The 25591-nt window shown below is 61.9% G+C and overlaps 1 protein-coding gene across 1 annotated transcript; it reads right to left on the reverse strand.

The window, feature by feature from the left end:
• Window positions 1–6004: 6004 nt before the first annotated feature.
• On the reverse strand, window positions 6005–25053 carry CSPG4 (chondroitin sulfate proteoglycan 4). The gene is made up of 11 exons (XM_045547304.1): window positions 24921–25053; window positions 24281–24410; window positions 23589–23892; window positions 18584–22120; window positions 16740–17222; window positions 16263–16439; window positions 14585–14783; window positions 14344–14478; window positions 14030–14196; window positions 9049–9232; window positions 6005–8745 (listed from the first exon to the last, which is right to left on the reverse strand). Exons 1-11 carry the CDS (start codon window positions 25051–25053, stop codon window positions 6911–6913), a joined length of 7284 nt encoding a protein of 2427 aa, XP_045403260.1. The 3' UTR covers window positions 6005–6910.
• Window positions 25054–25591: the final 538 nt, after the last annotated feature.

The raw sequence follows: 25591 nt of genomic DNA on the forward strand, positions 1-25591 counted from the left end.
CAGGCAGAAAGCAGGCATTGAGCTCCCCCAAGCCTGGCTCCATGCTTTCTGGGGCCAATGGTCCCCTCTGGAGTTGGAACAGGTGGGTGGACTTGTATTTAATATAAGCTCATGGGTGGACAGTCACCGCCTCTGCCTGCCCTTCTTCAATTCATCTGTCCCCAGATTCTGAGGTTCTCAGGGCAGATCATGGAGCAGAGGTCCTGGAGCCTAGAGCATTCTTGGGGACCCTGGGCCTTGCTCCAGCCACCCGTCCAGGTGAGATACTCACAAGGCAGGGCTGACCCAGCAGAAGGGGCCCTTCTAGCCTGAGTCACTTCCTTCCAGGAGTGCTCAGGCTCTGCCAGCCTCACCTGCCTGCCTGCTCTGCAGCCCTTTGGGCCACCCCTGGCCCAGGCTCCACCTTCCCACCGAGACTCAACAGGCTTCCCCTGCCGCACTCTGGTCCTTGGAGCTCTCTGCCCTGCCCAGTGTGTCTGGCATCCCTGGCCCATTGCACTTGCCTTGATGTCTCCCTAGGTGCTGGGAAGCCCTCAGCAGAGACGTATCCTTGGCATCTGGAATGGTTTCAAGCCTCCAGGAGGCCCAGCTTGCAAGTGAATTGCTGTGTGACTGTAGGCGAGTCACACCTCTTCTCTGGGCCTCAGGTTGGGACTCTGAGCCCCTTCATTGCATGCAGGGTCCTCCGGGTACGGGAGAGGGCACCCTTGCCTCTGGTCTGCTCCTTGCCCCTGCAGGTTGGATCAGGTGAACCCTGCGAGTGGTCAGCTGGCTGGTACGGGGCCCGTGAGCCTGGAGGTTCTGAGCAGGGGCTATCAGGGCAGGGGGAGGCTGAGTGTGAGCAGGTTCTGCGTGTCTCTTCCTCCTGCCCCATTTAATCAACTTTGCTTCTATCTGTGGTGAGCATGAATTGGTGAACATGTTCTGCCTGTAGGGTTCTGAGAAGATAGACACCAGGTGTCTGGGTAGGAGAGAGCCATGGGTGATGGGGAGGGAGCGTGGCATGAGCTCTGAAGAGTCTGGCAGGGATAGATCAAACCTGCCCCATAGAAACGCAGGGCCTGGGGCCTGGCTCACCCCTGTAATCCTAGCACCCTGGGAGGCCGACTCAGGAGGATTGCTTGAGGTCAGGAGTTTGAGACCAGCCTGAGCAAGAGTGAGACCGTGTCTCTACTAAAAATAGAAAAAATTAGCCGTCTCTACTAAAACCAGAAAAAATCAGCCGGGCGTGGTGGCGAGCACTTGTAGTCCCAGCTACTCGGGAGGCTGAGGCAGGAGGATCGCTTGAACCCAAGAGTTTGAGGTTGCTGTGAGCTAGGCTGGTGCCACAGCACTCTAGCCCAGGCGACAGAGTGGGACTCTGTCTCACACACACACACACACAAAAAGAAAAGAAACTCAGGGCCTGGGGCCAGGCCTGCTGGGCTCTGGCAGAGATCTGGGGGCCAGGGCAGCAGTTGGGAGCCCAACCCGCACCCCCGGGGTTGCGGGAAGCCAGGGCAACGGAGTGGGTGCCCAGGAGAGGTGGTCTGGGTGGTCAGAGTCCTCTTGGCGTGAAGACATCTCCGTGGGAAGGGAGGCGCTATATTCTGGCAGATGTTTCCTGAACATCTACTACGTGTCTAGCACTGGGCACAGCTGTGCCGGGCCAGGCTGGACACTGCCCTGGTGGAGTGTGTAGACTTAAACGGCATTTACTATATAGGGCATGCAGGGCTGAGGCCTTCACCCAGCATTCCTTCCAGGAGGCAGGAGGGACAGTTAGCGTGGCAGCTTCAGTCCCCACCCTCTGCAGGAGGCAGAGCCCCTCCTGACTGGGCCTGGGCAGGAGCCTGGCAGGCGGCTTCTTTCCCTTCTGGGGCTGTTGCTCCTCCACCGGAGGCCCCAGGCCTGGTGCAGGCGCTGACTGGTGACCTTGGCCCACACCTCCCTTGGTTCCTCCCTCTGACAGGCGGGACCAGACAAGCAGGGCAGGGCTAGAAAGGGAAGGACCAGCTGATTACAGAAGGCGGGGAGGTGGGGGCTGCTGCGCTTCCCAGGGTGGGAGGGGCTGTTTCCTGCAGACCCTGTCCTCTGTGGCAGGCCTGGCTGCCAGCCTTGCCCTCCCTCCCTCCCTCCCTTCCCTCTCTTGTCCTCATTGGAGGCCCCTGGAGCAGAACCCACATCAGGACCCATGCCCCCAAGCCTGCAGGGGATGTGGGCTTCACAAGAGGTGACAGAAAGACAGATCACTGAAGTGGAAGGCAAATTCTGGGACAGGGTCGTGGGGCCTGACCTCCCAGCTCAGCCACCAGCTTACTGTAATCTTGGCCTGGGCCCTGCCTTTCCTGTCTCAGTTTCCTCTAACTAGGGGTTGAGGGAAGGGACTTAAGTCCGTGCATCTTAAACTTTACTGCGCAGTGTGTATTCTAATCACCTGGGGATGGCATTAAAATTTGATCTGATCCAGCCAGCCTTGGGTAGGGCCTGAGGTTTTTCGTTTCTGACAAACTCCCAAGTAACGCTGGAACTGCTGGTCCGTGGACCCCACTTTGAGCAGCAAAGACTCAGAGATCCCATTGATCGAATGGAGTCTTCAAGACCCAGAGACTGGGTCACTTGAGCCCTCTGAGACCTCACAGGGCATCAGAAGGAAGCCCTGGGATTAGCTGCAGGGGCCGGGCTAACGGAGCGGCAGTTCTCAGTGTGGTGGGCAGAGGAGCGCCTCTGGCCCCCGCTAAAGCTGTGGTTGGGTAAAAAAGTCCCTTCTTGGCCACTGGTTGATTTACCCAAGAGCTGTTTCTATCTCTAGGGGCTCTCAGGACATCTGGAATGTGAAGGAACTCAGTACAACCCACCAATTACCCTGCTGGCCACAGAAGGTCCTCTGAGGGGCTGACGCCCTTTGTAAGGACAGCAGCCATCGGTCCAGTCCCGTAACTGTTACCCTGAGGGTGGAAATATAACTGGACGCAGCTGCACATGCCAGCTTGAGCTGCCGCATGGCTGCCCTTCCACAGACAGGCCCAGCCTTCTCCACGGAGAGAAGGCGGACACAGGGCCAGCGGGCCCTGCCACCCGGGCTTCCCCTCACTGGCCCTCGCATGCCACCGGGGCGAGGCGCATCACGGCCTGGTAGTTAGTGGCTGCCATGTCTGGGGCTCTTCATGAAGGGCTGGGCAGATTCCCGTCTGCATCTTCCGCAGCATTTCTGGCACAAAACCCCCTTGTCAATGCCTGACAGATCTTAGCGGTAACTACACGAGGATGGCGGTAACTGTGAGAGGCCCTGGGGTAGGATGGGGGCCGGGTAGAGAGAAGTCCAGGGGGTCCGGTTCCCCATCTTGGTTCCACCTCCTTGCCAGGCCTCCCTCATATGGTATGGCCAAGAGTGGGCGACCCAACCAGAGAATTCTGGAGGGCTGCCCGGGTACCCCCACCCCTTGAAGATCCGGAATCTTCAGGGCCCAGAGGAAGGTGCCAGCACCCCTGGCAGTTCCCACTGGCCAGGAGAGGTCAGGGCAGGGGTGGGGGATGCACTTCTTGGGCTTCCTATTGGAGGGTGGGTGTTCCAGCTCCGTGGGTCCCATAGCTGCCGTAGCAACCCCACTTAAAGGGCCAACTTCTAGGACGAGAAGGGCTCAAAGGGAGCCCCTTCTTTAGTATAAGAGACCATGAACCATTTAGGACAGTGGGCAGGGTTTCCAAGCTGGGAACCTGGGCCCCTCTGGCAAGCCCTGCCCTGGCCCTCAGCTCACCCACGGGTTCATTGTCCAATTCTGCTCATGTCCGCTTGGGTCCCCTAATGGGCAGGGCCTCCTGGCCCCCTAATTCCACACAGCCAGCTCCTGGGACTGCGGGAGGGCCACACACTTCTGAAGTTTGTGTTCCTGCCTGTGCGCGTACTATGCAGGCGGCTATTTATCTCCGTCTTGTGCGTCCGAAGGTCATGCGTGAAATGTACATTATACATTTGTGCATGAAGGAGAGGGGCAGGAGCTCCCAGACGTTCCCGAACGCTTGCACGCAGGTTGGCTGTTATCTTTGGTAGACGGGAGGAATCGGCTCCTTAGAAGAAGGGGATGGGGAGTTATTTTGTAAAGTGGATGACAACCCCCTAAGCCTCGGGTGCGGATCTGAAGGGGGCAAGGGGCTTACGTAAACCAAGGCCCCGCGTTTAGGTCGCGCTCCTGGCCCTGGCATGCCAGCGAAACACCCTTTCCCAGGTCCTGGCAGAACTGCTGGCACCAGGCCCTGGGTGGCAGCCCACTGTCCAGCACAGGCTCAGAGGAGCCAGAGCGGTGTCAGCTGGTGCCAGCTTGCTGGGGGCAGGGCAGGCCAGGCTGTGTGAACACAGTGCATCGTCAGTCCTCTGGGGGAAACTGGAGATGAGGCCAGATCCTGCCTGGTGGGTCTGTCACCCTCTTCTCGGCTTACGCTTCCAGGGAAACAGGTCGCCCTGGGTGGAGACTGGCCCCAGGTATCAGGGCCCCGAGGCTCCAGCCCTGCACTCCTGGGAGGGGCAGGGAAGAGTGTGGGGGATGTTGTGGAGATACCCTTGGCAGGGCCCCTTGTGCGGCTGGCCTGGGGACGCCGGGGAGACCAAGCTTATAAAAGGAATCTAGGGCTAGGACTGCAAGCTCAGGGTGCAGAGGGGTCTCTGGGGCCCTGGCCACCCTCCCTGGGGAGCTGCACTTGTCAGTGTGGCCAGAAGAGCCTTGCTTGGCCCCTGGGTCTCACCCACACTGCCACTCACCACCTTCCCGTGTAACCCTGGGAGAGCCTGCTCCGCTCCCTGGCAGCTGGGCTCCCCAGGCCCTCTGAGGCCCATCAGCAGTGATGTACCTGGGTTCCGGGCTTCCTTCCTGAAGCTTCCAAGAGTGGAGGAGCTGAGAGGCCAGAGGCTGAGAGGGTATGGAGGGTGTCGTGAGGAGGGTGGTCCAAGGCAGGCCGCGGAGGGGAGTCTCCTCTCTTGCTCTGGTTTCTGGTTCAAATGTTGCAGATGTGAGGGCACAGGGGAGAGACGACTGTGGTCCCCACGTGCAGGTCAGCTGTCCAAGGCTGGCTGGAGCTCCCCACCCCACAAGCCAGCTGCGTTCCAGCCCCCAGTGCTCAGACGCCTCTATGTTTCTCTCCTGACGATTTCAACCTACTCTCAGGGCCAGGCACATCCCCTGGAACCCGGAATCTGTCTCCATTGCCCCCAGCCCTGTGACACTCTCAAGGCCTACAGGATAGTGTCTCCTCAGCAACTTGTAGAAAGGCCTCCTGGCCGGGTGCGGTGGCTCATGCTCGTAATCCCAGCACTTTGGGAGGCTGAGGTGGGAGGACTGCTTGAGGCCAGGAATTTGAGGTGAGCTACGATGACGATGCCACTGCACTCTAGCCTGGTCGACAGAGCAAGACCCTGTCTAAAAAAAAAGGCATTCTGGAGATGCCCTTGGTCTCAGAACCTTTCTGTAACCAAATGATGGACTCTGAGGCTGCGGACAGGGACATTCTCTGCCTCTGAGAACACCGTTGGTCCCCCTGTTGGGAAGACCAGCAGACGTTGTCCTTGTAAAAGCCTCCAGCAGCTGAGGGGGAGGAGGGTGGGGTGGGGGGTGGGGCACCTGTGGCAGTTCCCCTCCTCCTCCCCCTCCCCGCCGTGCCCACCTCGGGCTCCCCGAGTCTGCCTGCTCTCCTCACTTTGCTGCTGTGGCCCCTTGAGAGGTGGGTGGGAAGGGACAGGGCTGTGGAGGCCCAAACTCAGGTTAAGAAATCCCTAGCTGGGAGCATTTATATTTATTTTTTTCTCGAAGCTGCTTGTAGAGGACCTAGCCTGGCCGCATCTCCCAAGGACCGGCCCACTCGCCCACACAGGTGGGGCACGGGCGAGCCAAAGGCCCCAGGAGGTGGAGATGCAGGGCTCGCCTGGCCCGTCCATCCCTCTGGCCGAGACCGGGCCGGATGGCCGACCCCAGGGGAGTGCAGGCCACGTGGACTGGGGCCCAGAGCACAGTTACACACAAACAACACACAGCTGTCCAGAGCCTCCGAAGCACCATTTATCTAGGCTCCATGGAGCCAAGTGTCCCCAACTGCCCGCCCCTGGTGCCCCGGAGCACAGGCACTGCAGTGGCCCTCGGCCTGAGCCCCTCTGTGTTCTCTGGCCCAGCCTGCTCCGGGGCAGCCGACCCCTGCTTGCTTAGCCCTCAGCCCATGCAGGTGGGGCCCTGGGAATGAACTGGCTGCAGATCCTCCTCCAACCCACCCCGCTAGGGGCTTGTCAGTCCCAGCTAGCTCAGCACCGTGTTAAATAGCTTCCTTGCAATCCCCTTAAATAAACCCATCCCCAGGCAACCTACCCACCCTGCACCCTGAATATATTATTCTATTGGCTTATGCCTTCTAGAGAGTGGAGGGGCTCTGTCCTCCCGGCCTCTGCTCCAGGGAATACCATCTCCCTAGAAACACGGGGGAAGTTTTCTCTCAACTCTGAGGCAGAGATAAGGGGAGGCCTGGTTGGGGTAGAAAAGCCAGGAGTCCCCCTGCTCCCTCCCTTCCCTCCCCAGGGTACTTTCTACTCTTTGTCCTCTTAGCAGCCTGGGTCACATGTGACTTACCCAAGGTCACAGACCCAGAGTCCTGTGCCATCTAGGAGGTCACCCTGGTTTTGACACCACAAACCAGCTCCCGGGCAGGAGGACTGATCTTAAGCCTGCCTCCCGCCTTGGCCGTGCGGTTCTCCAGGCTCAAGCGAGCTGAGGAAGATTCCAGCTTTAGACTCCACTCTATCCGGGACTGTCTCCCGGCACTCTCCACCCCTGGTGTCTCCAGGTCTCTCTTGCTCTGGGGATACCGAGACAGCACCAGGGCAAGGAAGCAACGGGGCCCGGGGTGTAGGCAAGCCTGTCCCTGGCCCGATCAGCATCTGGGCCCAGGCCAGGCCTCACACCCAGTACTGGCCGTTCTTGAGAGCAGGGTTGGGTGTCCGGCAGAACTGCAGCAGCTCTGGGTCAGGCTGGCCTCCCGGCGGGGGCCCCTGGCCAGGCACAGCTGTGAGTGGGATGGCCTGGCCCGGATCCACCTTGCGAAAGGTCTCAGTGTCGCCGGCCAGGCCGTTGCGGGGCTTGGCGGTCAGGACCTGGACATCGTGCTTGCCCGTCTTGTTGCGTTTCCGGAGGTAGAAGAGCAGGGGCACGATGAGCGCCAGGAGCAGGAGGATCAGGCACACGGGGATGATGACGCTGAACATGTTGGCCTCTAGGAAGCCCAGGAAGCCTCCCCGGGCCACAGTGGGCACAGGGCTGGATGCCGCCGGGCCTGGCTCGCCCGTGGGGCTGCTGCTCTCTGGCTTCCCTTCCTCCGTCCGAGCAGCCTCGGGGACACTGAGCAGGGCGACGCTGTAGGGCCGTGCCGCGTTGTAAGGCTCAGTGGCAAAGTCCAGGGAGGCCACGGCAGGCGGGACGCCTCGTGCCCACAGCTCCAGAGTGAGGCTGTCGCCTGCGGGGCCGGGGGCCCTGCCCTCTGGCCTGCCCACCTCCAGCCCCAGCCTCCCATCCTCCAGGTCCTGCTGCGTGAATTGCTCAACGAGCTGGCTGTGCCCAGGCTCCGTCCTGGCCCTGGGTACGCGGACCACACGGCCGTGCCGGGGTCCCGCCAGGAGCCGGAAGCGGGGCACACTGCCTGTGCGGTTGGCCAGCTCGCCAGCATCTAGGACAGTGGGGTCCAGGCGCAGGGTGGCACCCTGGGGCCACGGCCCACCTGCCCATACGTGCAGCAGCGCCCTCACCGTGACATTCACTATGGCCGATGCATTGACGCCCCTCGCCAGTGCCAGGACTCGGAAGTGGTCGTGAGAGGAGGAGAAGTTGGTGAAGGCAAAGACCACCTGGCCCTGGTCTATCTGCAGCTGGCTGAAGGCCGAGGCGGGCTGCCCGCCCACCAGGAGGTGGCCGTACCGGGGCCCCTGCGTGAGGCGGTAGGCTGCGTCCGGCTCCTCCCGGTCCGAAACCACCTGGAGCTGTTGCCGGCTCAGGGAGGAGCGCCCTAAGGCTTGGGGCACTTCTAGGGGTGCCCGCAGCTGCACCTCAATGGCAGACGGTAAGACGTCCACGGCCAGGGACATGGGCAGGGGTGGGCTGGCCCCGTCGGACATGCTCAGCTGGAAGATGCCGGCCACGCTGCTGCCGTTGGCCACGAAGGCCAGCCGCCCTGCGTCCACGTCGGCTTGCGTGAAGCGGGCCACGGGCCCGGGGCTGCCCCCCACCAGGCTGAGGAAGCCATTGTGGGGTGCCCGCTGCACCTCGTACTCAATCTCCCCGGGAGCTGAGTCTGGGTCCACCACACTCAGCTGAGCCCGGGAGACAAGGGCGCGGGAGCCTCGGGTGAGCCGGAGCGGGACGGAGGCCTGTGGCTGAGGTGGCCGCTCGTTCACATCCCGCACGGTGATGGTGAAGTCCTCCGAGGCTTGGGGTCCCGCCACCGAGGAGCCCGCTGGGCCCTGGAGGTGGGCACGGAAGCGGAAGCTGTCCTGCTGGGTGCCGCCGCCGCCGTGGGCATAGACCAGCTGCCCCGCGGCCAGCTCGGACTGCAGGAAGTGGGGCCGCCCGGCGTGCAGGGGCTCCCCGGACACCAGCAGCTGGCCCCGCGTGGGGAACTGCGTGACCTGGAAGAGCACGTCATGCTCTGGGCGCTGGCGTGACGGAACACTGGCCAGGAGGTTGGAGGCGTCGAGGGCGGCCACGGTGATCTGGGCCCGCTGGCCCTCAGGGACCCAGAGACCTGGGGGTGGGACACGGGCTATGAAGGTCCAGTCCATGGACTCTCAGAGGGGGACCCCTGGGCAAGAGTGTGCTTCCCCCCATCCTCAGGCCAGGTACTCCAGCAGGGGCTCAGGGTCCCCAGCAGGATAAGGACTGTGTCACCCCTCTGGTCTCAAAGCCTCCCACCCACCCTTCTATAGCCTCCCGGGGCTCCTGGGGGCTGAGATAGGAGCTGCTGGCCCTGGCTGCTGGCTGCTGTCCCTCCCTCTGTGGGCCTCTCCCAGTGTCCCCCCCAACCTTGCCAGCTCGTCACACTGTTCACCTTTGTTCCTCCACAGGCGGCTGGGGCGCTGGGGACAGGCAGCCTCGAAAGACACAGCCACAGCAAGGGTGGCGGCCACACTGGGGGCAGGGGGTGAGGACAGCTGGAGCTCTAGGGCATCGTGGGCCTCCCAGAAGGGCTCGGGGGGCATCCTGTGCTCATACAGAACATTCCCAGCATACACCTGAAGGGAGACACAGTTGCTGGGGTGAGAGGCAGGTCCAGCCTGGGGTGCCCAGAAGCCCACCCCCAGGACGGCACTGGCACTGGGCGCTCCTGTCTCCCCAGCACCCCTCTGGGCTCTCCTGGCTGTGCCCCGGTCTGTGTGTGACCCACTTTCTCCCTCCCTAGCCCAGTGGGTCACCACTAGGCAATCGTGTGGCACTGCAGAGCTGGGCTGTGCAGCCGGATGCCTGGGTTCAAACCCCAGCCCTGCCCCCCAGGCAAAGTGGCTGGCTTGTGTTGAGCCTCCAGGGAATGCGGAGATCTAGCCAGCCCTGTCTAAAGCCAGCCCTTCCTTGTGCGCACTGCATCCCTTCCCCTCTGGCCTGCCGAACACACCCCTGCTACATCCCCCTTTTTGCTCCTGTGGTGTCAGTTTCCCCCAGAATGAATCATTCCTTTCACTATGCAGCTATGCTATTCTTTCTTCCAACTTAAAGCAGAAACTTTTTTTTTTTTTTTTTTTTTTTGGACACAGCGTCTTGCTCTGTTACCCAGGCTGGAGTGCCATGGTGTCATCGTAGCTCACTGCAACTTCCAACTCATGAGCTCAAGCGATCCTCCTGCCTCAGCCTCCCCAGTAGCTGGGACTACAGGTGAGCCATGACACCCAGCTAACTTTTCTATTTTTAGTAGAGACGGGGTCTCGGTCTTGCTCAGGCTGGTCTCGAACTCCTGAGCTCAAGCAATCCTCCCGCCTCGGCCTCCCAGAGTGCTGGGACTACAGGCTTGAGTCACGTGCCCAGCCTGAAGAAACTATTCTTGACTTCACTTTCTCCACTAGCACCCCCCACCCCCATGGGTGCAGCAAAACTCCAAAAATAATAGTCTGCACTCTCCCCCCATGTGTCCTCAGCTCTCTCCACCCAGAAGTTTGTTCCCATGACGTCAACAAAACTGTTCTCGCCAAGGGCACCAAGGGCACCAAGGGCCTCGAGCTGTTGGATCCAGTGGTGGGTTCCCAGGCCGCCTCTCACACACCTGCCCAGCTGCATTGACACCACCGAACGTTCCTTCCTCCACGAGAGCTGGGGTATTCCACTCTGGCTACTCACAGACTCTCTTGCTGGGTCCCCTCTTCTCCCCAGTGTCTTAGGGCTCGGTCTTTACACCCCGTTCTATCTACCCCTGACGGGCTCTCATTTCATCTCTTGGCCTCAGTGCCTCCAGTGCTGAAGAGCCCTTCTTGGTAGCTCCAGCCCAGACTGCTCTCCCTGAACCCCAGACTCGAGTTTCTGCCTGCTCCCTTGACAGCTGTGTGTGATGAGTAATGGACTCTCAAACCCAGCCTGCCCCACCTCCTGTAGTCGTCCCACTTCCGATGATGGCAGCTCTGTTCCTCAGTGGCTCAGGCCAAATACCTGGAGTCCTCCTTGATCACGTCATCTCATGCCTGCATTAGTCCAATGTCTTCCTAATGGGGTCCCAGCTTCGCCCCCTGCCCCTACAGTTTGTTCTTTTTTTTTTTTTTTTGAGACAGGGTCTCACTCTATTGCCCAGGCTGGAGTACAGTGGTGTCATCATTGCTCCCTGCAGCCTCGAACTCCTGGGCTCAAGGGATCCTCCCGCCTTGGCCTCCCAAAGTGCTAGGATTACAGGCGTGAGCCACTGCGCCTGATCTGCAGTTTATTCTTTTTTTTTTTTTTTGAGACAGAGTCTCGCTCTGTTGCCTGGGCTAGAGTGCCGTGGCGTCAGCCTAGCTCACAGCAACCTCAAACTCCTGGGCTCAAGAGATCCTCCTGCCTCAGCCTCCCAAGTAGCTGGGACTACAGGCATGCGCCACCATGCCCGGCTAATTTTTCTATATATATATTTAGCTGTCCATATAATTTCTTTCTATTTTTAGTAGAGACGGGGTCTCGCTCTTGCTCAGGCTGGTCTCGAACTCCTGAGCTCAAATGATCCGCCCGCCTCGGCCTCCCAGAGTGCTAGGATTACAGGCGTGAGCCACTGCGCCCGGCCCTGCAGTTTGTTCTTAACATGGAAGCCAGAGGGAGCCTTTTGAAATGTAAGGTTATGTCGCTCTTTTGCTCAAATATTGCAGTGTCTCACCATTTGACCCCTAAGGCCCTGACATGACCCTGTTACCCCTGCGACCTCAATTGCCTGCATGTTAAACAGCAAGGAATATTCTTCAAGGGAGTGTTCTCTCCCTTTCTAATCAAAATGTGTCCTCTTGGCTTATCTTCTGTTTTCCCCTTTTAGGAAACACAGGGAACTATTTTCCTTCTCGTAGAAAAACAGGACTTGCGCAATAGTGAGATGGAGATGGATGGGGGGTGGTCTCAGTGTGCGGAAGGCCAGGAGCAGTAAAGACTCCAGGAGCAGTAGGGGCGTGGTGAACCGGGAGCAGAGGCTGGGTGCGGTGGCTCATGCCTGCGATCCCAGTGCTTTGGGAAGCCAAGGCGGGAGGATCACTTGAGGCCAGGAGTTCAAGACCAAGACCAGTCTGGGTAACATAGTGAGACCCTGTATCTCAAAAAAAAAAAAAAAAAAAAAAAAGAGCTGGGCATGGTGGCCTGTAGTCCCAGCTACTTGGGAGGCTGAGGTGGGAGGATCGCTTGAACCCAGGAGTTGGAGGCTGCAGTGAGCTATGATTGCATCACTGCACTCCAGCCTGGGTGACAAAGCAAGACCTTGTCTAAGAAAAATAAAACAAGAAATAAAGGGCGGCAGAGCCTGCTCTAAATGGCGGCAGTACTTGCTGTAAAGGAAGCAACGGCTTCTCAGCTGTTTGCTGTCAGAGGGCACACAGGCCTTTTAAGAAAATAGGAATTGGGTTTTTTGTGAAATCTCCTGAAGGTTACATGTTGACAATTTAAAAATATTAATTGCCTTTTGCAGGCCAAACAAAACACATCTGCCGGCCAGATCCTGGCCCGCAAGGACTGCGGGACTGTCAGTTGCAGCCTCTAGCCTAGGCTGAAGGGTGGGCAGGGAGGAAACGGACCCCAGCCATGGGGTGGGAGCTACAGGAGCCTCCTGCGTGGGAGGTGTCAGGTGGGGAGGGAGGCGAGACGCAGGCAAGGTGGGGCAGGCCCTGTGCTCCGGGGACAGGCAGTGTCCTCTGGTGAGAGAAACCCGGGACCAGCAGTCAGAAGGCCCAGTCCTGCTTGGCCTCTCACTCGCCACGTGCTCTGGATAAGCACGTGTTACCTGACTTCTGCGAGCCTCGGTTTCCTTACCTGCACCGTGGGGACACCCGGTCCCTACCCTGCCCCGCTCAGAGCACTGTGGGACAGTGTACTGTCAAGACACTGCCCGGTCCTGCCCTGCCCTCTCCCTGAGCCAGGCAGGGTGTCCCTGTCACACAGCTTCTTCCCAGCTTCCCTGGGTGGCCATTCAGTCTAGCCCTTCACATTGCTGGGGTGTGGGGGAGCTGAGTTAGTGTGGGACAGTTGGATGGGGAGGGTCCCTGACAGCCGAGTCCTGTACCCTCCCCCTTCTTGGGCATTGGATGACAGAGGCTCGCAGAGACTCAGGGTGTGCAGCTGCTATAACCGTCAGCCTGCTGCATATTTCATTGTGGGGAGGGGGCAGAAAGGGGCCCCAGTGGGAGAACACAGAACCCAGGCCTGAGAGGTGTTGATGTGAGAGGCCTGGAAACTTTATCCCCCTGGTCAAAACCTCCTCCTTCCCAGATGCCTGCATGCGCCCAGCCAGCCGGCCAGCTGAGCTACCTGCTGGCCAAGGGGACTCTGGCTTTGCACTTGCTGAGTTCCTGCATTGCACGGCTTGCTTCTCAGGAGGGGGCGAGCACTGAGCTCTGGGTGGGGAGGGGAGGAGCAGGAGGTCTGGGGGTGGGGAGGGAAGTTGGAAGGGATCTGGGGGTGGGCGCTGCCGTTTTCCAGGGCCAAGGTGGGCCAGTCTGGAGGTACTTGGAACAGAACCACAGTGCTGTGGCACGGTCAGCTCTGCCCCCAGGGACCCCTCCCCAGTCAGAACCAACGGTCTGGGTGCCTGCACAGCCCCTCGGCTAGTGCACCAGGTGCACCCTGGCCTGCTCAGGAGAGCCCACGGAAGGCCTGTCCTTCTCTGCCCTGTCCTGGGATAACTCCTGCTCTGCCTGCAGGGAGAGCCAAGGTTGTCCTGGCACTCATGGCACCTGCACTTAGAAGAGGTGCTCACCTAAGTGATGGCTGCTGGCCCCATTGGGGCCAGGGCACAGCTGGCACAGAGAGCCCAGCAGCCCGGCAGTCAGCCCTACCCAGGGTGCGAGCTCTAGTGTGCCCTGGTGGTGTCTGGTGTGCTCTGGGACACTGTGCCCCGAGGCTGCCGCCGTGCATGAAGGGTGCTTCACCCCCTTGGCCTACTCGGCTGCCTCTGTCTGCTCACCTGCTCCCGGGACCTGCTCTGCCTCTCGCTGGCACCTGACTGAGGCCCAGGCTCACACCGCTGTCCACAGCCCACAGACGCTTCGGTTTTGAGCTCCATCCCCCAGCAGCAAGCACTGCGCCTTACCAGTGGCTGGGGTGCCACTAGTGGCTTTACACAGAACGCCCCTTCCAGCCCCTCGGGTTGGCTACAGCTTCCTTCTGGAAGCCACACCCCAGGCCCTGACCTCTGACCTCTTGCACCCTTCTCCCTCCCCCTTGCAACACTGAGCTCCCACTTGCCCGACCAGCCTGGCAGCTCCCGGAGCAAGGTGCACACACGGCAGCCTGGGGAGCTGGGCCGTGTTCACCTGTATGTCCATTGTCATGGCAGGCACCTGAGGCCAGGTGCAGTCTGAGTGGCGGCTGCAGAGTTGGGCCCTTACCTCGGCCTGAGTGAAGTTCACCAGGGCCACCTCCGTGCTGTCGTGCTGGGCATGCAGCAGCCGCCCCAGCTGGGGGCCCCGCACCACGCTGTAGAGCAGGTGGCCGGGGTCGGTGCCCGCGCTCGAGCTGGCTCTCAGGCTCTGGCTGCTGAGCCGCTGCACGGACCCTGTGAGAGGCAGAAGGGACCCGTCAGTCCGTGACCAGGAGCCAGGGCAGGGCATGCAAGTACAGAGAGGCAGCGTGGCCCTGGCGTGCCACCCCCAGCTCCGCCCCGGCTACCTGGCACACAGGGACCAGCCCTTGGCAGACCCACCTGGGCACACAGTCAGTGTCCGGCTGCCCTCTAGCGAGAGGAGCACTTGCTTCTGGGCCGTCACTCGGAAGAAGTGTCCCGGGGAGACGTGCTGCCCGTCAGAGAGGCTGAAGCGGAAGCCGCCATCCAGGGCTCCTGGGGACAGAGGCAGGGGGAGTTGGGTCCCGCTGGCCCGAGGGCCCCCCACCCTCAGGACATCCCTCGGGCCGCAGGAATCCGAGGGGCTCCTCCCCTCCCCCACCTCCGTGTGAGAACAGCACGAGCCCGGCGTCCAGCTGCGCCTGCGTGAAGCTGCGGGCCTCGGTGCCCGGCGTCGCCCGCAGTGCTACCCGTCCGTTGCTGGGCTGCTCGATGGTGTAGACCAGGTCCTCCGGCCCGGAGTCGCCGTCTGTGCCCCCGAGGGCCTCCTTAGGGATGGGCACAGTGGCCCCCTCCCACATCTGGGGACACAGGCCTGTGAAGGTTCTGCCCCCACCACACTCGCCCGCCCCCTCCCTGGCCCTGGGGCCACCGTCAGGGCCCCAACCCCACTGCAGCTCAGGCCCTCAGCCGGCATCAGGCGGGGGTCATGCTGGGCTGCCCCGCACAAAGGGCCCTCCAGGCCCCGGCTCCCTCCCCCCCGCCCCGCCTGCCCCAGTCCTGCTTGTCCCTCAAGGCCAGCTCATGCCCCTCCCTGGGAAGGCCACAGCCCTCACCCTGGCCCCAGAACCCCCTATCCTGACCAACAGGGCTGCTGAGTCTGGCTGTCTCCCTGGTGGGGCAGGGGTCTCCCTTCTGGCCCCCGTGGTGCTGGGCAGGGGCTGGGCGCGTGATGGACACGGTGACTTTTGGCTTGCCCGTGGCACTTAGAAACGGGCTCTTCCCAGCTTCCCCGGGGAGGCCGTGAGCCAGGAGAGGCTGATGGCCGGCCCACTGTCCCTCCCTGCGTGAGAGTGAAGGGGACCCCTCAGGCCTCCCCCTGGGTAGCAGGGGTGCCGGCACACGTCCTGCGGGGTCGGTGACTTGTGGGCAGCGTTGGGAAGGGGCTCTCCTTCCCTAGGCCCAGGCAGAGCCCTGCAGAGAGGGGGCTGTACTTGGGGGGGCCGAGCGTCAGCACGAAGTTCCTGGAACGAACATGGGTGGATGGCACCACCTGGTGGCTGATCTACCACATGGCAGTCCTGGCCTGTGGTCCAGGGCGGCCCTAGGCTATGTCCCACTCTTCTGCCGGCCTCCCCACCACCAGGCTGGCCCCTATACCACCAACGCCTCCCAGCACCCCGTGTCAGAGACAGCCACGTCAGCCCTCTTCTGGAACCTTCTGTGGCTCCTGCTGACCGGGGAGGATGCACCCTAGAAGCTGGCATTCAAAGAACTGCCTGTGGCCTTGGTCAAGCCGAACCCTTTCTGTTCCTCCAGTGAGTACTTTTGTGACTGTGGTGAAGTTCTGTCCCCTGTCTGGGCCTCAATTTCCACCTCTGATGACTGGGGGGCATCTCTGTTCTGCTGTGACATAAGGGGCAGGAGCTCAGGGAGCCCAGCTGGGGACGTCACTTGCTGGGGGTGAAGCTGGGAAGCTTAACTGGTCCCTATCTGTCACCCACCCTTGAGGGCTGGTGAGAAACTCTGCCAAGTGCGGTGGCCCGAGCTGCAGGAAGGGCTCCCGCCGCAGGTGAGAGCGGGGAACGGTGGGCCCCGAGTGGCCATTCGGGCGGCTTCCCGCTGCACCTCCAAGCCCTAATAACAACACTCCCATCTGTGTCCTGTCTGCAATGCGATATTGATATCACACCTCTCCTTCTAACAACCTTGTGAGGCATGTGGCAGTGTCCCCATTTTGCAGAGGAGGAAACTGAGGCTCAGAGAACGGGACCTATGTGCAGAGAAGGAAGGGTCCCGGCCTCTGTCTGGGAGCAGAGCTGGTGGCAGGGATTTCTTACCCGCAGGCCTGTGTTTGTGGTGAGGATCGGGGGCTGGTCGTTAACAGGCAGGACGCTGACGGTGAAGGCCACGGGATGGCTCTGGCGGTCCATCTCCGAGGCGTTAGCCACCAGGACGAAGCTGTCCGTCCGTGTCTCGCTCCCGTCGTGCACGTAGTGGATCAGCTGCTCTTCCACCTAAAGCGGGCCCGGGGCGGCAGTCAGGCCCGCAGCAAGCCCCCCTCGCCCGCCTGTGGGTGCTGGGGAGCACTGACTCCCTCAGAACTGCAGTTCCCATTCGTGGAAAATGGGAACGATAATTTCCGTCTCCCAGAGGGGTTGTGAGGAGGAAATGAGATCAGGAATTTAAAGCAGAGGTGCTCCCCAGATGTGGCCCCTGTCTCCGCTCCGTGCATACCCCGAGACTGGAAGGCGCCAGGGCCCCCCACCCTGCCCTCAAAGCTGGGGTGCAGCCCTGGGGCTCCCAGACGGCCGTACCTCTCTCCAGGAGAAAGTGCCAAGGGCCTCATCTTGAAGTCCTTCCTCTCTTCGCAGGGCCCCATGCTGGGGTGGCTCTAGCACCTGCAGGGCGAGGCCTGGCAGCGTGGGGAAGTAGGGCCCGGTGACACGGAGCAGGGGAGGGGCCAGGGTGCGGTTGCCGCCCTCGGGGACGCTGAAGTTCTGTGCCTCCAGTGGGATGGCAGCAGGCAGCACCTGCAGCTCCACCTGGATGCCTTCCAGGGGAGCACCCAGGCCCGAGGCCACATCCAGTGAGAAGGTGTCACGCCAGGCCTCGGGGTGGGAGTGCAGGTACAGGACCCTGCCCGAATCCACCGCCTCCTGGGAGAAGCTCTGCACGGGGTCCAGGCTGGGCGGCTTATCTGCCGAGGCGCCGTGGGACACCATCACCAGGTAGCCGGCGCTCGGTGGGCTCTTCACTGAGAACACGATGTCTGCTGGTGACGCTGCCTCCTGGGCTGCCTGGTTAACAGAGGGTCACAGGCACTCGCGGGGGTCCCGGAGAGGGCCACCGTGAGCAGCCAGGACAGGCTCAATCTCCACATGCCCTGCTTCCCCCAGACACTGCTGTTCACGTAGACACACAAACACGCATGCAGATTCACACACGTGACACCCAGACATGCACCCACTCATGACACCCAGAGAGGCTACACATGTCGACACTCACCCCACATAGTTACATGGGTGGTCGCAGCCCGAGCTGTGCTCCCTCAGAGAGGTGCACAATCACGTCTCAGACCCAGTGACGTGGACGTAGAATCTCATCATATGCTGATGCAGCACACACGTACACACGTGAGTGCATACTCACATGCACTGACACACACACACAGGCACACTCACGCACATGCACTCAGGCCCGGGGCTGGCTGGCCTGAGCCTTTCTCCCCCACACATGCTGTTACCACCTCTGACCACCAGAGGGAGCCCCACCCTGCCCGGCGGTGGAGGCGGACGCGCCTTCCGTGGAGCCCCGTGGCGCCTGCAGACCCAGGTGCAGCCTGAAGGCCACTAGGTGCTCCCTCTCCTGATGGTCCAGCCACAAACAGCTAAACACCACCCCAGCTCACATTCCTGACTCTGTCCCTTTGCCCGGAATGTTCCTTCTGCCTAGAATACCATCCCCCATTCTCCGCTATCGACAACCCGTTTTGTCTGAAGCCTGCCCCGATGCTGCCTCCTCCAGTTGCGGCCTTCCTGGCTCCAGCCTGCTCACGTCTGCCCCACGTCCAGACATCCAGGACCAGAAGGGTCTCAGAAATGGGCAGAGCAGGAGACTAAGGCCAAGAGAAGGCAAGGGACCGGCCTGAGTTCGCACAGCAAGTCAGTGAGCCTGCTGGACGGCCCGTGGTTGCTCTCTGAGGTTCCTGGGTGGGCACAGCCCTTGACAGACGCTCGTGGTCCTGGCCTTGGGTCTGAGAAAAGAGCTGAGGACACAGGGACCTGAGTGGCAGCGAGCCCTGTCTCCACGGTCAGCAGTCCTCAAAGCTCAGTACCAGTGAAAGCCTCCCAGGGAACTTACTAGAATCCAGATTCTCAGGCTCTGCTTTAGACATTCTGTGGGTCTGGGTGGGGCCCGGGAATCCACATGGTCAGCCACAGCATGCACACGTGTGGACATGACACCCGGAGGCACACACAACTCGTAGGCAGATGCACGTACAGCAAACTCCCCAGAAACTCTTGGGAATATGGCAGGTACAGGCACATACGCAAGGCACGTACACACGCCCACACCAGGAGCCACCAGTCACATCCCCAATTACATAGGCACACGCGGCATGAGGCCCGTGCCCTGCCCACCGTCCCCAGCCCCTCACCTGCAGCTGGTCCCTCCTGATCTCGGCCGCCTCTCCCTGGAAGACGTAGATCTTCTCATGCCGGACCAGTTGCAGTGGGGCCAGTGGGCCCTCCAGGGCAATGGTCACTTGCAGGGTGGCGTCTGTGCGCACTGGCCCTGCTTCCACGGAGAAGGCCAGGGAGTCACGAGGGCTGAGGCTGCCATTGTGGCTGTAGAGAACGGCCCCGCCCAGCAGGTCCTGCTGGGAGAAGGCTGTGGCTGGCTGGCCGGCCCGGAGCAGCTGCCCCCAGCGAGGGCCGGCAGTGACGTGGTAGTAGACCTCGTCCCCACTGCGGATGTCAAGGTTGGTGTCCAGGTGGAGCACAGCTGTGTCGATGGTGCCCTGGCCTCCCTGAGGGACCACGAGGCTGGAGCCGTTGGCCACGCGGAGATAGGGCTCTGAGGCCTGCACCTCCAGCAGCGCGGTGGCCTGGTGCTGCCCGTCAGACACCTGCAGCTGGATCCAGCCGCGGTCGGCCCCCGAGTGCACAAACAGGACGCGCCTCTTCCTGAGGTCCTCCTGGGTGAAGCGGTAGATGGGCCGCGTGGGCTCGTCCACGGCCACGATACTGCCGAAGAGCAGGTCCTTGCGGGTCAGCACCAGCTGGGCATCAGCAAAGCCCGAGTCGGCGTCACTGAAGGCCACGTCATCCGTAGTCAGCAGCCGCTGCCCACCCCGGGCCACGTGGAAGACACGGCTGATGGTCTGCACAGGGGCGTGATCATTCACGGGTTGGATGGCCACACGGAAGACCCCCCGTACCTCCTCCCAGGCCATGTCACCACTGCTCTCGCCCTGGCGGGTAGCCACAAACGGGATATCGTCTTCCGTGGTCTCGGAGTCGTCATGCTGGTAGACCAGCTGGCCACGCAGCAGGTCTTCGTTGGTGAAGGATGTCACCCCAGCGGTCTTGTCCTGCGCCCCCCGCCAAGCCAACCTCCCATGGCGGGGCCGCTCCATGACCTCATAGAGGTAGCTGGCACTGTTGAGACTCTTGACAAACAGGTGGTCAGCAGAGAGGACAGCCTCACCGCCTTCAGGCACCACGAGCAGGACGTTGGTGAGCACGGGAGCGTCTGGGTCGCCGCCAATGTGGATGGGGAAGGTATACAGCGGGGAGAAGTGTGGTGGAGCCGTGACACGGAAACGGAAGCTGTCCTCAGCTGCCTCCGAGGCACGTGCCGTGGCCCCATAGGTCACCCGGCCAGCCTGCAGGTCATCCTGGGTGAAGGCCTGACCGCCTGACAACCGTGTGCCCTGTAGCTGCAGGTTACCTTTCCTGGGAGCCTGAACCACCTCATAGTGGAAGGTGGGGAGGCTTGGGCCTGCCTCCTCCAGGGTGGCCTCCAGGTGGGCTGGGGTGAGGACCTCCTGCTGGGTGTTGTGCATGTACAGTGGCTCTAGTCGCAGCATCCACACGGTGGCTCTCTGGATGGTCACTGGAAAGGACAAGTTGCTCAGGGTCTCCTGGCCCACCTGCACCTCGAGGGCCAGGTTCTCCACGGCGTCCTCGGCGCGGTGCTGCGGGTCCGTGCTCAGGTACCTCACGCGGCCCTGCTCCACATCCCGCTGGTGGAACGCCTGTGTGGCCCACCACTCGGCACCCTCCACCCCGCCTGCCCCCTGCTTCTGCAGCTCCCCAAACTGCAGGGCTCCGGTGACGCGGAACAGCACGCTCACGTCCTGCCCCACGGCGTTGGTCTCCACCGACAGGTTGGCGGGCAAGATGGGTGCGGCGGAGCCCTGAGCCAGCTGCAGCCCCGTGCTGCGGCGGATCTGTATGGCTGGCCGGACAGCCACCACCTTCAGCGTGGCCGGGGGGCTGGCCTGCAGCCCGTCGCTGACCCGGAACGTCAAGTCCTGGGCGGGGCCACCGCGGTGGACGTAGACTAGGCTGTCCGCCTCCAGCTCCCGGCAGGAGAATTCGGTCGCCGGCTCCCCGGGCTGGTCTCGGCGCTCCACGGGGAGGCCAGTGGGGGTGCCAAGGAACTGGAAGGTGAGGCCCTCACAGGCAGAGTCCGGGTCATAGGCCTGGAAAACCTCGGGCCCCAGCGGCTTCTGCGTGTGTTCCAGGATCACCATGAGGCTGCCATGCGGGAAGATGACGCGGGGCGGGTCATTGACGGGGATTATCTGGACGGGCAGGATGTAAGTCTGGCCCCTCCGCAGGCACGAGGGCACGGGCACCCGCGCCGTCACCGACACCTCCAGCACCAGCTGGTCAGAGGTGTCCTCAGAGCCGTCGTGGACGAAGCGGGCCTTGCGGTTCACCACGTCCAGGAGGGTGAACATTTTCCGTGCCTGGGCGCCGGGGATGTCCAGCTCCAGCTGGCCGTGCCGGGCCCCCTGGCTCACGCTGAACAGCACCTGGGATTTGCGCAGCTCAGCCTCGGTCAGGTCCAGCGTGGGCTGCACATGCCGCCACTCAAGCCAGGCTGTGCCACCCTCGGCCACCACCAGCGGGCTGATGGTCAGCAGTTGGGTGAAATTGGCAAAGACGGGAGGCAGCCCCGGCTCAGGCACACACGGCTCAGGAAGCTCCATGGCCGGCCAAGTCTCGGGGGCCAGGGTGGAGAAAGCTCCGTACGGGCCGTAGGCATCGTCCTCGTACTCCTCTTCCTCCAGCCGGCAGCCGGCAGCCATGCCGCGAGTCAGCAAGGCTTCCCGCAGCCCCCACCTCTGGCCGTTGACGCTGAGGTCTTCCACGCAGCCCAGCAGGGAGGCGTTGGCAGCCTCTGGGGTCAGGCCCAGGCGGTGTTCCTGGAGGTGACGAGAGGCCTCTGCATCCAGCCCCCCGAGGAGGAGGCTGCCACGTGGCTCCAGGTAGCTGACGACCCCACGGTTGGAAGTGCGTGTCGGGTACTGGTCCACGGAGATTTCCAGCTGGTGAGCATCCACGTGGACGCTGACCTCGTGGGGCTGCCCGTCGGCCACAGGCACACTGTTGTGGAGCAGCACGGTGCCCTGGCCCTTCTCCACCACAGCCCGCAGATGGCCTTCAAATATGTCCACGTAGATGAAGTCCCCATGCTGGCCCCCCGCCTGGAAGGCCAGGGGTGCCTGCCGGCTCCGCGTAGTGAGTGTGAACTCCAGGGTGCCTTCGTCCTGCGTGGCCCAGGCAGGGAAGGCAGCCAGGGAGCGGGGCCCGGAGAAGCCCAGGGCCACGTCCTCACCGGCAGAAAACTCCTCGGCGCACCCCTCGTGCACGTCGGGGGTCAGTGGCCGGAGGAGGCTGCGGCCGTTGAGCGTGGCTGTGTGGAGGCAGCCCCGCAGGGGCCGGCTGGCCCCCCTCAGGTAGGGCAGACTGAGGCGCCCAGTGCCCCCCACGAAGAGCCCATAGGGGACCTCCAGGGGGGCTCCTGGCACTGGGGCAGAGGTGTTCAGGAGCCCATCAACGGACAGTGCAGCCCAGCCGTCGGACACAGCCAGCACCACGGTGTGGGGGACGGCGTCGCTCAGCGCTGTCCCTGCCGGGGTCTGCAGCCTCAGCTCCTCCTGGCCCAGGACCAGTCTGACCTGAGGAGAGACAGGGGGGTGGGGGAGGGGGACAGCACTTTGAAGACCTCACTTCCCTCATGAAAGCACAGTGGGCGCCCACACTTGGAGTCCCAGAGCAGGGGACCTAGGGTAAGGGCTTCTGGTGCCACCCCTCCTGCCTTCCTGCCATCTGTTTATTGTTCCCCAAGACACTCGCCAAAGTGAACCCCAGGCCAGGCCTGCATGGGCTCTGGGGACGCCCCTGTGAGTCATATGTGGTCCCTGCCCACAAGGAGCGGACACACCGTAAGATGCTGCCCTAGAAATCCAACTTGTACATTTTTATTCTTCCCTCTTTCCTTGGGGAAGAGGTGCCGGAAAAATCACCCTTGAGTCCAAAAGATTTCACCCCTAGAACAACGGACGCCTGGGCATCCTCTGAGGAGTCCCCCTAGGCAGGGCAAAGCGTTTTGGGGCCGCTGGAGGCAGCCAGGCTCACCGCTCAGGGGTGGGGCCCGACCAGATGCTCTGTGTTTTGCAGGTTTAGTGAAGAAAAACTCCCTGACCCGGGCTGGAGGGACATCCTGTGCAGAGACAAAGGACGTGGTCCTGTCTCCGTGGCACCAACACAGACCTGGCGTTGGGGTGGGCCTCCCGCACCACGTGGCAGAATGGATGGGGGCAGGGCACTAAGCACCATGGCCTGGGGGTTCAGGCGGAGCATCCTGCGGAGTACGTGCCTGGCGGAGCAGAGTGGCAGCCGTGCCAGACTGCACCAGGCCGGTGTGCGGCAGTGACACTCTGTGGCAGTGAGAAGCAATGGCAGCAGCAGACCGATCGCACCATCATCCTCTCCCCACGGGGGTGTGGAAGTAGATGCCTCTGATTTGGACTAAGACCCTGGGTGCTTAAACTCTTTGGGGTCAGGGAGAGACTCAAGCAAGAGCCAGAAGACTCCTCTCCACTAAAGCCTTTGACTTCTCGAAGGACGAAATGGAAAAGTACCGCCGGGGCAGTCCTGGTATTGTGACCACCGTGGATGGAGGGTGCTGGTGCTGAGGGAGGGTGCGAGGCCAGAGGATGCACAGGGCTCGCAGGAGCCCAGGGGAGGGGGCCTAGCTCCAGCCAGCAAGGGGGACACTTTCTGGGGGAGAGGCTGGAGTTAGGCAGGTGCAGGGAATGGGCGAGGCTTGCGCCAGGCAGGGGGAGTGTAGTTAGCAAAGCCCAGCAGCAGGTGACTGCAAGGCAGCCCGGAACTGAGAGCAGTTTGGGGTGGTCAGAGCACAAAGGCCAGCGAGGGGTCGCGGTAAGAAACGAGGTTGGAGAGAGCCGGTGGTCAGAGCCCGTTTCTAAGGGCTTCACACTTTTCGGGATGCCACTGCCCATCCCATAGTGGAGAATCTGAGACCCTGAGGTAAAATGATCTGCACAAGGTCACACAGCCAGTTGGGGCTCACACAAAGCTAGAGAAGACATCTCGCCCCAACCCCAGGGGCATGTCGCTGACCTGCAGGCGTCCGGAGTAGAGTTGCAGCAGGAGGTGGTCGGCCGGGCCTGCTGCCAGGAGGAGCAGGGCCTCGGGCTGGGACGTGGAGAACTGCAGCTGCAGGTCCACGTCGGTCAGGGCCGTGGCCACCGGCACCTCCAGGTGGTTCTCTCCGAAGAAGGAGGCTGCGTGAGAGAGGGAGCTGCGGTTAAGGCTCGGACTCTGGCTTGGAGGAGGCGAGGTGCCGTAGGGATGGACGCCCGCCCGCACGGTCCAGTGTGCTGCTGCCCGTGAGCCGCAGCCGGATCCCTGCGTCCACTTGGTCCTGGCACCAGAGGCACGGCCTCCCTGTGTGCCCTGAGACCTTGACTTTGAAGGAGGCCAGACCCAGACATTCTCAGCAACTCAGGTCTCCCCCTTGGAGGACCCTGGGGCCAGCGGCCTCTGCCAGCTCTGGCTCTCCTTCCCTGAGCCCCAGGGGACTCTCCACCCTGGGTCTGGTCCCTGCCTGGTCCAAAGAGAAACCATCACTGTCCTGATCACCTCGCTTGGGGGGGGTCACAGCCCCCGGGAAGGGATTTTCAGGAGAACATCCCAACTCAAACTGCTCCCTGCTCAAATTCCTTCTCCTAAGTTCACTCAGAGCTAGAGAAGGAACCCTAAATGCCCTCATGCTTGGGCTCCTGGGCAACGCTTGCCACGCCATGCCCGACCTCCGTGGCTTGGCTGGGGCCGTGGCTGGGGCCTGGGGGTGTCGGACAGGCAGCCCACCCATCCCCGCTTCTCTCTCAGGCTGTTCTTCCAGCTGCTTTGGGGCGGGGGTGGCATCCTGTTGGCGTGAGTCTGCCAGAGAGCAAAGGCCAGATGGAGAGCATGTGCGGTGTCAGACCCCAGACCTCCTCCATTGCCCCGCTATTGCTTCCTGCTGCAGAGCTGTTAGAGTCCCGGGTGAGCATTCAGATCCGGTCCCATTGTTTCCATCGAGGCCAAGGAGCCAGGGATGAGAACAGCTGAGTTCCCAGCTCCCCGGCCGAGCCTCGGGCTGAGGCTCCAGACAGCCTGGGAGAGGGTGAGGGTCGGCCGGGCAGGCTGCGTCTGGGTTTGCCCAGGGTCACTACGGTCACTGTGCCGGGCCCCTCTGTCCCACACTGGGGGACCTCCTCCTTTTAAGTTGCTATGAGTATGTCCTCCATGTCCTCCAGGCAGTTTCCCCAAACCTCAACCTCCAACCCGCGGCCACAATTTCTGGGCCATTCCTTTTGCAGTGATTAGAGCCAAATATAACTTTGACTTTGCCTACAGATGTCCAGGGCTGGGGGACAGACAAAAATGGGTTAAAAAGGTGATTCATGCCTGTTGGGCTTCCCTTAAGTCCCGTGAGCAAGCAAAGGCTGATGGCATCGATAGGGATGGTCTGGTGCCGGTCACACGTGTGCTGGTCCCCTGCCAGCGGGAGCCGGCTGACATCCTCCCGAGGAGGCCGCATGAACCACCGAGGAGCCTGAGCCTTGCGTGCCCTGAGTGCAGGGAGGGATGTCCCAGAAAGATAATGCTCTTGCCCTTGGGCTGAGTTGGTAGCCCTTCACTTATCTCCTCCTGCAGCACTGCTGGCCACAGGAACCTCGTCCGGGAAGCTAAAGGAATTGCACGAGACCTGCAAAACCACCCGGGCAGGTACAGCCCAGCAGGCCAAGCGCACCTCAGCGCCAGCGAAGGACAGACCGGGGAGCTGGCAGGTGGTGGGCACCTACAGGGCCCCTTATCTGCAAGGACATTGATGCTTTGTTAGTTTTTGGTATTTATGTACTTATCCCTCCCAAGTTTATATGTTGAAAGACATTGATTCTTAAGAGCAAAACACAGCACGCTAGACTGAGGGCAGCCATGGCACAGGGGTTGGGGGCACGTGGTCCCTGTGGATGGAGCCGCCGCCGTGGTGGGCTGGAGTGGTTCACAGCAGCCGGCAGGAGCTGACTGTTGAATTTTCTGGAATTTTGTGAGCGAGGTGACTTTGCCCACAGTGA

The sequence above is a fragment of the Lemur catta genome, chromosome 1 (genome assembly GCF_020740605.2).
Source record: "Lemur catta isolate mLemCat1 chromosome 1, mLemCat1.pri, whole genome shotgun sequence".
In the NCBI taxonomy this organism is placed as follows: domain Eukaryota; kingdom Metazoa; phylum Chordata; class Mammalia; order Primates; family Lemuridae; genus Lemur; species Lemur catta.

Bases quoted from the DNA above. Each gene is read 5' to 3' on its own strand.
- CSPG4 (XM_045547304.1), bottom strand. From the start codon at position 25,053: ATGCGGCCTCCTCGGGAGGATGTCAGCCGGCTCCCGCTGGCAGGGGAC. The intron at 22,121-23,588 runs GTCAGCGACATG...GTCTCTCCTCAG, and splicing joins TCTACTCCGGACGCCTGCAG to GTCAGACTGGTCCTGGGCCA. The intron at 16,440-16,739 runs GTACGGCCGTCT...GGCCCGCTTTAG, and splicing joins GCACTTTCTCCTGGAGAGAG to GTGGAAGAGCAGCTGATCCA.